Here is a 12,960-nt window from a genome sequence, read left to right as displayed (position 1 = left end):
GCTAGGGTTGTTTTCCTTGGAGCAGAGAAGGGTGAAGGGGGACATGATTGAGGTATACAAAATTATGAGCGGCATATAGGTTATGTAGGAAGAAACTTTTTCCCTTAGCGGAGGGGTCAATAACCAGGGGACATAGATTTAAGATAACGGGCAGGAGGTTTAGAGAGGATTTGAGCAAACATTTTTCACCCAGAGGGTGGTTGGAATCTGGAGAGCACTGCCTGAAGAGGTGGTAGAGGCAGGAACCCTCACAACATTTAAGAAGTATTTAGATGAGCACTTGAATCATCATAGCATACAAGGCTACGGGCCAAGTGCTGGAAAATGGGATTAGAATAGTTAGGTGCTTGATGGCCGGCACGGACACGATGGGCCAACAGCCTGCTTCTGTGCTGTATAACTCTATGACTCTATAATGTTTAGCAAGGGTATAGCGTGCGATTGCTCTTGTACTCATAATAAATGTGTGCATCAATCATTGTCTGAGTTCCATTAATTACCAGTGAGGAATCCTGTAATGTGTGACATTTATTCTCCATTGCAGAATTCCTAAGAAACTGTCAAATTTGATACTTAATGACATCATTATTCATCTCTATCTTTTTTCTCTGTAAACAAAACTGAGTTGTATAATGGAACTTAACTATTTTGTCATCTTCAATCAGTAACAGGTGTTAAAGTGCCTAATTGTTGCCTTTGTTTTTCAGGCTGTGACTCTCAGTACTCAACACAAGGGCACAGTTCACACTGGGAAGATGGAAGCATTTTTATCACTGGCACGTTTCTCAGACGGACAGTACCAGAGTATCGATAATTATATGAAATCATCTGAGTTTGAAAACAAGCGTGCACTTCTCAAGAACGCCAAAGAGGAAATCCATTTGATCAAAGAACACAAATTTCAAACTAACAGGTAAGCAAGTTTAAAAACGTTTTCCATGAAGACAATTCATGTGCATACTTTATAATAGTGTAACAAAATCCTCCGTATTGCTGCACAGTACTTTTAAACCTACTGGAGTTATCCTCTTCAACTAGTTTGTGCTTTCCAATTAAGTGCCATGGTCTCTTCTGTGTAATGGCATTTATGTACCCACCATTACATTGCAACTCTATTCCTTCTTCATTCCATTACTAGATTATTAATTCATTAAAAGTTAAATGTTCATGTCCTTTTGGTTGACAAAGCAGCATTGGGTTTTTCTTTAGATCTCCCTCATATTATTGGAGTTAATACACTGAACTCAGTTATAGGATTGTTAAAGCAGTTCCATAAGGAGCCTGGTGAGTCAGATTCTGGGATAGGAACAGGAACAGAAGCTGTGCAAGCCACAAATGTCAGTACTGGCAGGGTTCATTCCTCCTTTTAAGTTAATCAAACAGTTAAAATGTGGAGCCATTGAGTGACACGAGAATCAGCTGTGTGCTTCTCCACAGGAAAAAGAAGAGAAATCACAGGGATGTATCCCACTGAAATTCTCCAGCACTGGTTATCCTGTCCTCCTGGTTAGTGAAAGACAGATAATGATAAGTGGGTGCAATGAAGAAAATACAGAGAGCAAAAATTGTCTCAAAGGTTGGGGAAGAAAAAAAATTTTCCTCAGTTGATTTTTTGCCATTTTAAATATTTTCTGTTTACTAGATATGTGGTGAAGGTACAGCGGGAATGTGAATTAGATGAACAAGCAATGCGTGCATTGCAGGAGGATCGCAAGCAGTTTCTATGTAAAGCAGTGGAGAACTACATCAATTGCTTGCAGAGTGGAGAGGAGCATGACATGCGCATATTTAGACTCTGCTCCTTGTGGCTTGAAAATTCAAATGTTCCGGAAATAAACAAGATGATGAAGGTAACGTGGTGATTATGCAGAGCTTCTGGTGACAAGTTATTTAGAGTTATTAAGATTTCTTTTGGAAGAGGGATATATTCCTTTCTGTTCTCCATTTCATATTTGCTCATTATCAAACTGCAACTGGGCCAACCTACATAGTTTGCAAACTTTTTACACACTGTATCCCCTCTAGTTTTCTCACCTTAAGTATGAGTCTACACGTGCTGGCAATTCTCTGATATCTCACTCAAGTGGCCAGTTTTCATGTGTGAATGTTCATGCATCAGCACTAAGTCAACAAGATGTTCGACTTGTGGGGCATTGTGATGGAATCTGTGATTGCAAAGCTTGTTTTGTTTTGGACCCTAACTGAGAGGGAAACTAGAATTGAAACAGAAACGGAAACCAAAACTGAAACAGAAGCTTGAAAAACAGCTTCAAGTTTCCGGGAAAACTGATGCTGGTTAGAACCAGATAAAAGGAAACCAAGTCCTCCCCAGATCAGACAGACCAGGCAGGAGTGGCGTGCCGGCAAGCAGAAGAAAGCGAAGACTGAATCCAGGAGCTGTTTCCGTTACTTAAAGTAGTCAACCAACCAGACTCGGCCATAGAGTGAACAGGTTGTCACTGAAGGACTCAGCTAAAGGGAAGACCAATAAATCCACGCCATCAAGATTTTGTTTTTATTCTTTCATGGGATATGGGCACCACTGGCGCATCCTTAATTGCACTTGACAGCAGAGCAGCTTGTTCGGCCATTTCAGAGAGCAGTTAAGAGTCAACCACATTGCTATGGGCCTGGAGTCATGTGTAGGCCAGACCAAGTAAGGATGGCAGATTTCCTTCCCTAAAGGACATTAGTGAACCAGATGGGTTTTTACAAAAATAGATGACTGTTTCGTGGCACCATTACTGAAACTGGCTTCCAATTCCAGATTTTCATTAATTAATTGAATTTAAATTCCACCGGCTGCTGTGATGGGATTTGAAGCTGTATCCCCAGAGAATTAGCCTGGACCTTTTGGATTACTAATTCAGTGGCATTACCACTATGCCACCATCTCCTGTTCTGAGCAGAGCTGAGGAGGTTCTGGAGAAGTGCGCCTTGTGGTGAAGACCGCACCTATGGAGTTCGGATTAAGAGGGAATTGCTGTTGGAAGAATATCAGCGGCTAAATTCTTGAAGAAAGGAACTGAAAATCTACCTGAGGAACTTAAAAATTGTAAAGAACTGTGTCACTAATTGTTGCAGGGTATATTTGCTGGGTGGACTGCCTCATGAAACAGCGAGACCTATCTCTGTTCTATCTGATAGTTAAGGTGTAATTGTGATCTGTCTGTTGCTTCAGTTTCAATTTATGTTGGTTTTGGTTTGAGTATTAAAGTAAAATTTATACAAGTGAAATCTTGTCTGGTTTGGTTTCCTAAATTGGGGTTTATCGGTGGATTTGATTCCTTTTGTTTGTTGGTGATCTCCACGGAGATCATAACAGGCATTAAGGATAAGCCAATTCTGTTTCCAGCCACCATCCACATACCTGATGCAGCAGGAGTCATTGAATAACAATCAAGATTGGGAAACTTGGCCGATTTTTATTTTATTTATTTTTTTCCCACCTCATTGCAAGTTGTTACAAGAGAAGCATGGCCTTTACACATTTTAAAGGTTTTGTTTCGAATAGGTTTGCTTCCTTTTCTCCCTGTCTATTCTCCGTGGTTGTACCCATTTCCAACAAAGACGATAGGAGCTGGTGTGTGCTCCCAGAACTATGGTATTTTATGACTGATGAATACAACTCAGGTGACCTGTCCCTCTAATATCCCTTCCCTCTCCTGGCCACAAATCCTACCGCTCAGGTGCTCCACATTTAAATGTTTGTGTTGAATGGCTCAAGAGTAGTTAACTCAGATGGTATACTGCCTTTCCTTGCTCAGGAATCTGTTCCTATTCCAGGTTAGTCTTTGATTCTGACACACTGGGTTTTCTAAAGAGCCTCCAGTGTTCTTGTAGCTGATGTCCATTGGAAACCTTCCTGGTGCCATACTGACCCAAAAGCTTCATGTCGGCTGAAACTCAGTAATGAAACTGACAGATTTGCCACCCTTTCATAAGTCAGTGGGTGGGATTTGACTAATGAAGGGATGGCAAATGTAGCCAAAGGTGTTGATGTTTGCCAGACTTATTTTTATATTTAAATTGAGAATTTACATCCCCCTTCCTTTGATTTTATTACAGCTGTAATAAAATTACATAATTAAAAATTTGTTCTTTTGTTCCCTTATTGCAGTAAGTTCTGATGAAAGGTCAGTGACCTGAAATGTTAAGTCTTTTTCTCACTTCACAGATTCTACTTGACCTGCTAAGTATTTCCAGCATTTTCTGTTTTTGTTACTTCTCGATTATTAAGTGATTAGCTTTTTTTTAAAAAAGTAAAACTAACCTGTTTCAGGACTGGCACTTTGTTCTGCTAAAGCAAATTAAACTTTTATCTATAATGCATTACTCTTTCAATGGTGAGACACTTTAGAACAAAGAGCAGCACAGGAACAGGCCATTTGGCCCTCCAAGCCTGCGCCGATCCTGATGCCTGCCAAAACTAACACCTTCTGCACTTCCGGGGCCCATATCCCTCTATTTCCTTCCTATTCATATATTTGTCAAGATGTCTCTTAAACGTCGCTATCGTATCTGCTTCCACCACCTCCCCTGGCAGCAAGTTCCAGGCACTCACCACCCTCTGTGTAAAAAAACTTGCCTCACACATCCCCTCTAAACTTTGCCCCTCGCACCTTAAACCTATCTATGTCCCCTTGTAACTGACTCTTCCACCCTGGGAAAAAGCTTCTGACTATCCACTCTGTCCATGCCGCTCATAACTTTGTAAACCTGAATCATGTCGCCCCTCCACCTCCGTCGTTCCAGTGAAAACAATCCGAGTTTATCCAACCTCTCCTCATAGCTAATGCCCTCCAGACCAGGCAACATCCTGGTAAACCTCCTCTGTACCCTCTCCAAAGCCTCCACGTCCTTCTGGTAGTGTGGCAACCAGAATTGCACGCAATATTCTAAGTGTGGCCTAACTAAGTTTCTGTACAGCTGCAACATGACTTGCCAATTTTTATACTCTATGCCCCGACCAATGAAGGCAAGCATGCCGCATGCCTTCTTGACTACCTTATCCACCTGCGTTGCCACTTTCAGTGACCTGTGGACCTGTACGCCCAGATCTCTCTGCCTGTCAATACTCCTAAGGGTTCTGCCATTTACTGTATACCTCCCACCTGCATTAGACCTTCCAAAATGCACTACCTCACATTTGTCCGGATTAAACTCCATCTGCTATTTCTCCGCCCAAGTCTCCAACCGATCTATATCCTGCTGTATCCTCTGACAATCCTCATCATTATCCGCAACTTCACCAACCTTTGTGTCGTCCGCAATGCTATTAGTAAAAATCATGTTTGAAATTTCATAATTTTAAAGTTAGCATAACTGTCACTTATTATACTGCCAGTTTCAGTCACGCAAATTAAGAATGTAAGAAAGCTTGGAACAAGTAGCACCTACTTGAGCTGTGAAGCCTGCCGCCTTCCTACATGGCATAAAGGCTGGCTTGGACTCCAAACCACCTAATCTCACGGGGAAAGTTCTACACAAATCTTTCCTGACTTCCAAAGTTGGTACATTGTTTACAAAAACATTCTTTTAAAAATGTGCTAACACTTACTAAACTGCATTACTTGGCAATTAACGAAGTGCTGTTTATATTTTGGTCATAACTTTGGTGAACGGATGGAAACAGGCTCTAAGTGGGTGCTGTGTGAATAAGATGAGTGCTAGAAGGCAATTTACTTGTCAATCAGATCCTTAATGATCCTCTGGGTGGCTTATTTTATTCTTTCATGGGATGTGAACATCGCTGGCAAGGCCAGCATTTGTTGCCCATCCCTAATTGCCCTTGCCCTTGAACTGCTGCAGTCCGTGTGGTGTAGGTACACCCTCGGTGCTGTTAGGAGCAGAGTTACAGGTTTTTGATTCACCAACAGTGAAGGAACTGAAATATAATTCCAAGTCAAGATGGTGTGGCTTAGAGGGGAACTTGCAAGGTGGTGTTGCCATGGGTCTGCTGCCCTTGGCCTTCTAGGTGGTAGAGGTCGCGGATTTGGAAGCTGCTGTTGAAGGAGGCTTGGTGAATTGCTGCTTTCTCCTGGATGATGTTGAGCTTCTTGAGTGTAGGAGCTGCACTCGCCCAGGCAAGTGGAGAGTATTCCATCACGCTCCTGACTTGTGCCTTGTAGATGGTGGACAGGCTTTGAGGAGTCAGGAGGTGAGTTACTCGCTGCTGAATTCCCAGCTTCTGACCTGCTCTTGTAGCTACAGTATTTAAGTGACTTGTCCAGTTAAGTTTCTGGTCAAAAAACCCCCAAGATATTGATGGCTGTTCCGAGTATGCGCTTCAACTCATTAAACCAAGATAGCGTCTTGCACTAAAGGCAGGCTAAGTTGGCTTGCAGGACAAGACGCCATCTTGGCTACCTCAGAGGCTCTTTAGCACCTAAAGTATCCAGGGAAAATCCCCTCCCATGCAACCCCCCACCCGTGTGCTGTTGTTTTGAGCCGTTAAACAAATAACAAAGTGAAATCTAGATGAACATTGTTCAAGCCTAAAAGTAGGTTTCTGCCTTGCGTGACAGGACAGGCTGAAAGAATTCTTACCTTTTTTTTTCTTTTTTAACAGAAAGGCGTAGAAAAGATTCCATCTTACAAGTTTTTACCTCTAATGTACCAGCTGGCTGCTCGAATGGGAACAAAGATGCCAGGAGGGCAAAGGTTTCATGAAGTATTAAACAAGGTACTCTCCTTTTGAATGACCATGACCTATTGCAATTATAGAATCATAGAACGGTGACAGCACAGAAGGAGGCCATTTGGCCTGTCATGTCTGTGCCGGCTCTCTGCAAGAGCAACTCATCTAGTCCCACTACCCTGCCTTTTCCCTGTAGCCGTGAAAATTTTTTCTCTTCAGATAATTTCCAATTCTCTTGAAGGCCTTGATTGAATCTGCCTCCACCATATTCTCAGGTAGTGCTTCAAGATGCTAACCACTTACTGCGTAAAAGATTTTTCTCATGTCGCCGTTGATTATTTCGCCAATCACCTTAAATCAGTGTCCTCTGTTTCTAGATCCTTTTGCCAATGGGAACAATTTCTCCCTATCTACACTGTCCAGACCCCTCATGATTTTGAACACCTCTATCAAATCTCCTCATAATCTTCTCTTCTCCATGGAGAACAGGCCCAACTTCTTCAACCTATCTACGTAACTCAAGTTCCTCATCCCTGGAACCATTCTTGTGAATCTTTTCCGCAGCCCCTCTAATACCTTCTCATCCTTCCTAAAGTGCAGTGCCCAGAGCTGAACACAATACAGGTTTATCATAACTTTCTTATTCTTGTACTCTGCAATCCCCTGTTTATAAAGCCCAGGATCCCATATGCTTTATTTACTGCTTTCTCAACCTGCCCTGCCAGCTTCAATAATTTGTGCACATTTACACCCAGGTCCCTCTGTTCCAGCACACCTTTAGTTTATGTCGCCTCACCTCATTCTTCCTACCAAAATGCATCACTTCACACTTTCCTGCATTAAATTTCATCTGCCACTTGTTCACCCATTCCATCTATGTCCTCTTGAAGTTTATCACTATCCTCCTCACAGTTTCCACTACTTCCAAGTTCTGTGTCATCTGCAAGTTTTCAAATTGTACCCTGTGCACCCAAGTCTAGGTCATTAATATATATCAAGAAAAGCAGGGGTCCTCTGGGAACCCCACAACATACCTTCCTCCAGTTCAAAACAACAACCATTCACAACTACTATCTATGCTGTTGCTGTCCCTTTTATTCCATCGGCTGTAACTTTGCTGACAAGCCTGTTATGTGGCACTTAATCAAATGCTTTTGATGTACCTCTCGTCAACTACATTACCCTCATCAACCCTGTTGCCTCATCAAATAATTCAAGCAGCTTAGTTAAACATGATGTGCCCTTAACAAATCCTTGATTCATGTACATTTGTCCAAGTGGCTATTATTTTTTTCCTGAATTATCCTTTCTAAAAGCTTTCTCACCACTAAAGTTAAACTGACCAGTAGTTGCTGGGCTTATCCTTACACCCCTTTTTGAACAAGGGTATAACATTTGCAATTCTTCAGTCCTTTGGCACCACCCCGATATCGAAGGAGGATTGGAAGATTATGGCCAGTGCCTCTGCAATTTCCACCCTTACTTCTCTAAGTATCCTTGGATGCATCTCATCCGGTCGTAATGACTTATCAAATTTAAATACAGCCAGCCTATCTAATACCTCCTCTAAATCAATTTTTAGCTCATCCAGTATCTCAACTACCTCCTCCTTTGCCATGACTTGGGCAGCATCATCTTCCTTGGTAAAAACAGATACAAAGTACTCATTTAGTATCGCTGCCATGCCCTTGCCTCCTTGCGTAAATCCCCTTTTCGGTCTCTAATTGGCCCAATTTCTCCTTTTACCACCCTTTTGCTATTTATATGCTTATAGAAGACTTTTAGATTCCCTTTTATGTTAGTTGCCAGTCTCTTCTCATACTCTCTCCCTTTGCTTCTCATTTGTTTTTTCACTACCCCTGTGAGCCTTCTATATTCAGCCTGGTTCTCAATTGTATTATCCAGCTGACATCTATCTTGCACCCTTTTTCTGCCTCATCTTACTCTCTATCTCTTTCGTCATGCAGGGAGCTCTGGATCTGTTTGCCCTACCTTTCCCCTTCGTGGGAATGTATCTTGACTGTACCCAAACTATCTCTGCTTTAAAGGCAGCCATTGTTCAGTTACAGTTTTGCCTGCCAATCTTTCATTCCAATTTACTTGGGCCAGATCTGTTCTTACTCCATTTAAGTTGGCGTTTCTGCACTTAATTATCTTTACTCTGGATTGCTTCTTGTCCTTTTCCATAGCTAACCTAAACGTTATGATGCTATGGTCACTGTCCTCTAAATGTTCCCCTACTGGCACTTGATTCACTTGACCCAGCTCATTCTCCAGAACCAGATCCAGCAATGCCGCCTCCTAAACTTGGACTGGAAACATATCGATGTCAAAAATTCTCCTAAATGCACTCTTTAAAAACTCTTGCCCCTCTCTGCCCTTTAAAAACTCTTGCCCCTCTCTGCCCTTTACACTATTACTGTCTCAGTCTATATTAGGATAATTGAAGTCCCCCATTATAACTACTGTATAATTTTTCCACCTCCCTAATTTCCTTGCAAATTTGTGGCTTTACATCTTTCTCACTATTTGGTGACCTATTGAATATACCCAGCAATGTTATTGTACCTCTTTTTTTTTACTTAGCTCTAACCAAAAAGATTCTGTCCTTGATCCCTCCAGGGCATCCTCTATCTCCAACATTGTAATGTTCTCCTTAATCAATACAATTATCTCTCGTTCTTTCCTTCCTTCCCTGTCTTTCCTGAACACCTTGTATCCAGGAATATTTAGTACCCAGTCCTGGCCTGTTTTGAGCCATGTCTCCGTTATCGCCACAGTATCATATTTCCACATGGCTATCCGTACCTGCAGCTCACCAACAGTGGCGCAGTGGTTAGCACCGCAGCCTCACAGCTCCAGCAACCCGGGTTCAATTCCGGGTACTGCCTGTGTGGAGTTTGCAAGTTCTCCCTGATTCTGCGTGGGTTTCCTCCAGGTGCTCCAGTTTCCTCCCACATGCCAAAGACTTGCAGGTTGATAGGTAAATTGGCCATTAGAAATTGCCCCGAGTATAGGTAGGTGGTAGGGAAAATATAGGGACAGGTGGGGATGTGGTAGGAATATGGAATTAGTGTAGGATTAGTATAAATGGGTGGTTGATGGTCGGCACAGACTCGGTGGGCCGAAGGGCCTGTTTCAGTGCTGTATCTCTAAACTAAACTAAACTACACTCGGCGCATTCATATACATACATAGTAAACCTAATTTAGACCTTATTACATTCCCTGTTATACTAATCCCACCTAATGTCTTGCTATTTCTACTCTAATGGTACCTATCTCTCCAGTTCTCCATGCACCTTAGGTTTCCTCTCTCATATTACTTCCTGGTTCTCACAACCCTGCCAAATTAGCTTAAACATTCCCAACTAGCACTCGCAAATTGCCCCATAAGGACGTTGGTCCCGGTTCTCTTCAGGTACAGCCCGTCTGGCCTGTACAGGTTCCATTTCCCCCAGAAACAGTCCCAATGCCCCAAGAATCTAAAGCCCTCTCTCCTGCCCCATCTCTTCAGCCACATATTCATCTGCTCTATCCTCCTATTTCTATACTGACTTGTGTGTGAAACTCGAAGTAATCCAGAGATTACTACCTTTGAGGTCCTGCTTGATAATTTCTTTCCTAGCTCCCTAAACTCTTCCTGTAGGACCTCATCCCTCTTTTTACCTATGTCAGTACAATATGGACCACAATTGCTGGATGTTCATTTTCTCCCCACCCTTGCCCCACTCTGCAGCCACTCAGTGACATCCATGACGCTGGCACCGGGGAGGCAACATACCACGTCTGCGGCCACAGAAATGTCTGTCTATTGCCCTAACTATCGGATCCCCATCACTATTGTTTTTCCAATCTTATTTTTGCCTTTCTGTACGGCTAAATCAGCCATGGTGCTGTGGAGTAGACTCTGGCTGCACACCCCAAAGGAACAATCACGCTCACCAGTATTCAGAATGGAATCCTGGTTGGCGAGTGAGATGCACTCAGGTGACTTCTGCACTACCTGCCTGGTCATTCCTGATTGGCCACCTATTCCCTATCTGCCTGCATGCCCTTAAGTTATGGGGGGTGATCACATGTAACACTCCATGAAACACTCAGCCTCGCGGATGCACTGCAGTGAAGCAAGGTACTGCTCAGGCTCTGAAACCTGGAGCTCCAGCTGCTGCAGTTGTCAATACTTCCTGCAATTTGGTTGTTCAGGAGACAAGAAGCATCCTGGAGTTCCCACATGGAGCAGGGGACGCACTCCACAGGTCTGAGCTGCCCTGCCATGCTTCTATTTATTAGACTATTAAACATATTACTTAAATTAAGAAAAGAAATCACCAGCTACTTATCAATCAGCTATTTTTCCTGTGCTTCCGTCACTTTATTTTATAGAGTGGTGAACTTGAATGTTTTTACTTAACTCTTATTATCTAAGAACCTTAGATTGCAATTTACTGAATAATTCCGACTTCTTTAATTTTACTATCCGCTATGATTTAACTTTTAACTTTATCCCCTAGATCTGATTGATTAATTGAACATTGATTTTAATTATATGATAATTTATCAAATCCACTTCAGTTTTTACTTTTTATACTAATGAATCGATCAAGTCTTATTGAATAGTTGATTAATTTAGATTAAATTAAAAGCTTACTGTATACTCACTCCGGCCTGCTTTCTGTTTCCCTGCGCTTACTGTTGATTGTGATGTCACTCTGACAACACTTTTCATTTTTTTTCCCCCTGTATTTGGCTCCGAATTTCCTCTGCTCCCACTCCTTTATCTCTGGTCTCCGATCTCTAGGATCAAGAAAAAATGTTTTGGGACTTGAGAATTTTTTTCTGAAGGTGATTATTCTTTCTGTCAAATCGATACATTTCGAATACATTTCTGGATGGTTAGATGCTGCTGTTGGCCCTTTGCATGCAAAACCATGTAAGATTTTAAATCTTGTGCAGTTTTTTGTAATCTTAACTACTGCAAATTCTGGGAATACTCTATTACTCAAAGGGATTGTTCTGTTGGTAGTGACATGACTCATGACTAATCAGGGCAATATAGGCAGGGCAGCATAGTCTTTTGTCATCTTAAATTCAGCAGTATTCTTGATCTGTAATCTATCTTCTAAATGGGTTTTGGGACAAAGAATCAAAAAAATGTAATTCTTTGATAAGATTGTTTCAGTGAAAACTTTGTTAAAGATTGTTGGTAAGTAGGTCATTGCCCTGCACTGATACATGCTTAGTCACAGCGACTAATCATTGCACTGTTCAATTCCTAATTTCACTTGGGCTGTCAGAGAAAGGACAGGCAGAAGTGAGGTTCTTTCTCAAGGAAGTGGTCACGTTGGATGGCAATTTGACCCTGTTAGCTATAGATATATTGGGCGATTCTTGAGGAGCAGCAATAGTGTGTTGGATTCATAAAATGAATAAGAAGGACAAAGGAAGGGGGGAAATAAAATTAAATCACTGTTTTAAAGGAGTGGAACAAATTGAATGAGTTTAAAAGGCATTGGTTGTACCTGTGTTTCCTTCAGAGACTTCCATTTCACAATTTAACGATGCATGCTCATAATTTGCCTTCTATTAATATTGCAGTTAATTGAAAGAACCTCATTAGATCACCCTCATCACACGCTATTTATTATCTTGGCCTTATCCAATGCAAACAAGGATGACAATCTAGGGAAATCTGAAGTGCTGAAGAGAGGGAAGCACACAAGAAAGGAGATGTCTCATCTGGATCAGGTTTGTTGATAAAACATGATGAATGATCGGAACTACATCTACCCTCTGTAAAAGACTCTGAAATCTGTTATAAAAACAAAGTGTTGGAAATACTCAGCAGGTCTGGCAGCATCTGTCAAGAAAGAAGCAGAGTTAACGTTTCAGGTCTGTGACCTTTCATCAGAACACTGAATACTTCCAGCACTTTTCTGTTTTTATTTCAGATTTCCAGCATCTGCGGTATTTTACTTTTATTCTGAAATCTGTTATCTCTGTTAGGCAAGCTTATAGTACTCTGGGGCACTACTGATTGACCAGCCAGTCTGTCTCACTCATGGGATGTGGAGAGGTAGACCTGCCATGGGGAAATGACTTCCCACTGTACTCCCTTTATACAAAAAGGGAGGGAGACAGAAAGCGGGAAACTACAGGCTAGTTAGCTTAACATCTGTCTTAGGGAAAATGTTAGAAGCTATTATTAAAGACATTACAGCAGGGCATTTAGAAAAAATCCAGGTAATCCGGCAGAGTCAACATGGTTTTGTGAAAGACAAATCATGCTTAATCAATTTATTGGAGTTCTTTGAGGGAGTT

The 12,960-nt window shown here is 41.9% G+C and overlaps 1 protein-coding gene across 3 annotated transcripts in view; it reads left to right on the top strand.

Annotated features, from left to right (window-relative positions):
- The window catches only part of atm (ATM serine/threonine kinase), a 184,012-nt gene that overhangs the window by 131,704 nt on the left and 39,348 nt on the right, over positions 1–12,960 (top strand). For 2 of the 3 annotated variants that reach the window (XM_068033717.1, XM_068033716.1), the window contains 4 exons: positions 708–913; positions 1,643–1,850; positions 6,572–6,685; positions 12,238–12,387. In XM_068033717.1, the coding sequence (XP_067889818.1) occupies positions 708–913; positions 1,643–1,850; positions 6,572–6,685; positions 12,238–12,387 (678 nt within the window). Of the gene's footprint in view, positions 1–707; positions 914–1,642; positions 1,851–6,571; positions 6,686–11,440; positions 11,485–12,237; positions 12,388–12,960 lie in introns of those variants that run through there. The other variant, XM_068033718.1, reaches the window with a different exon arrangement.

This window comes from Heterodontus francisci, chromosome 6, assembly GCF_036365525.1.
Source record: "Heterodontus francisci isolate sHetFra1 chromosome 6, sHetFra1.hap1, whole genome shotgun sequence".
Classification (NCBI taxonomy): Eukaryota; Metazoa; Chordata; class Chondrichthyes; order Heterodontiformes; family Heterodontidae; genus Heterodontus; species Heterodontus francisci.
The sequence above is the reverse complement of the archived record's forward strand: the minus strand, read 5'-3'. Positions and strand labels throughout refer to the sequence as shown.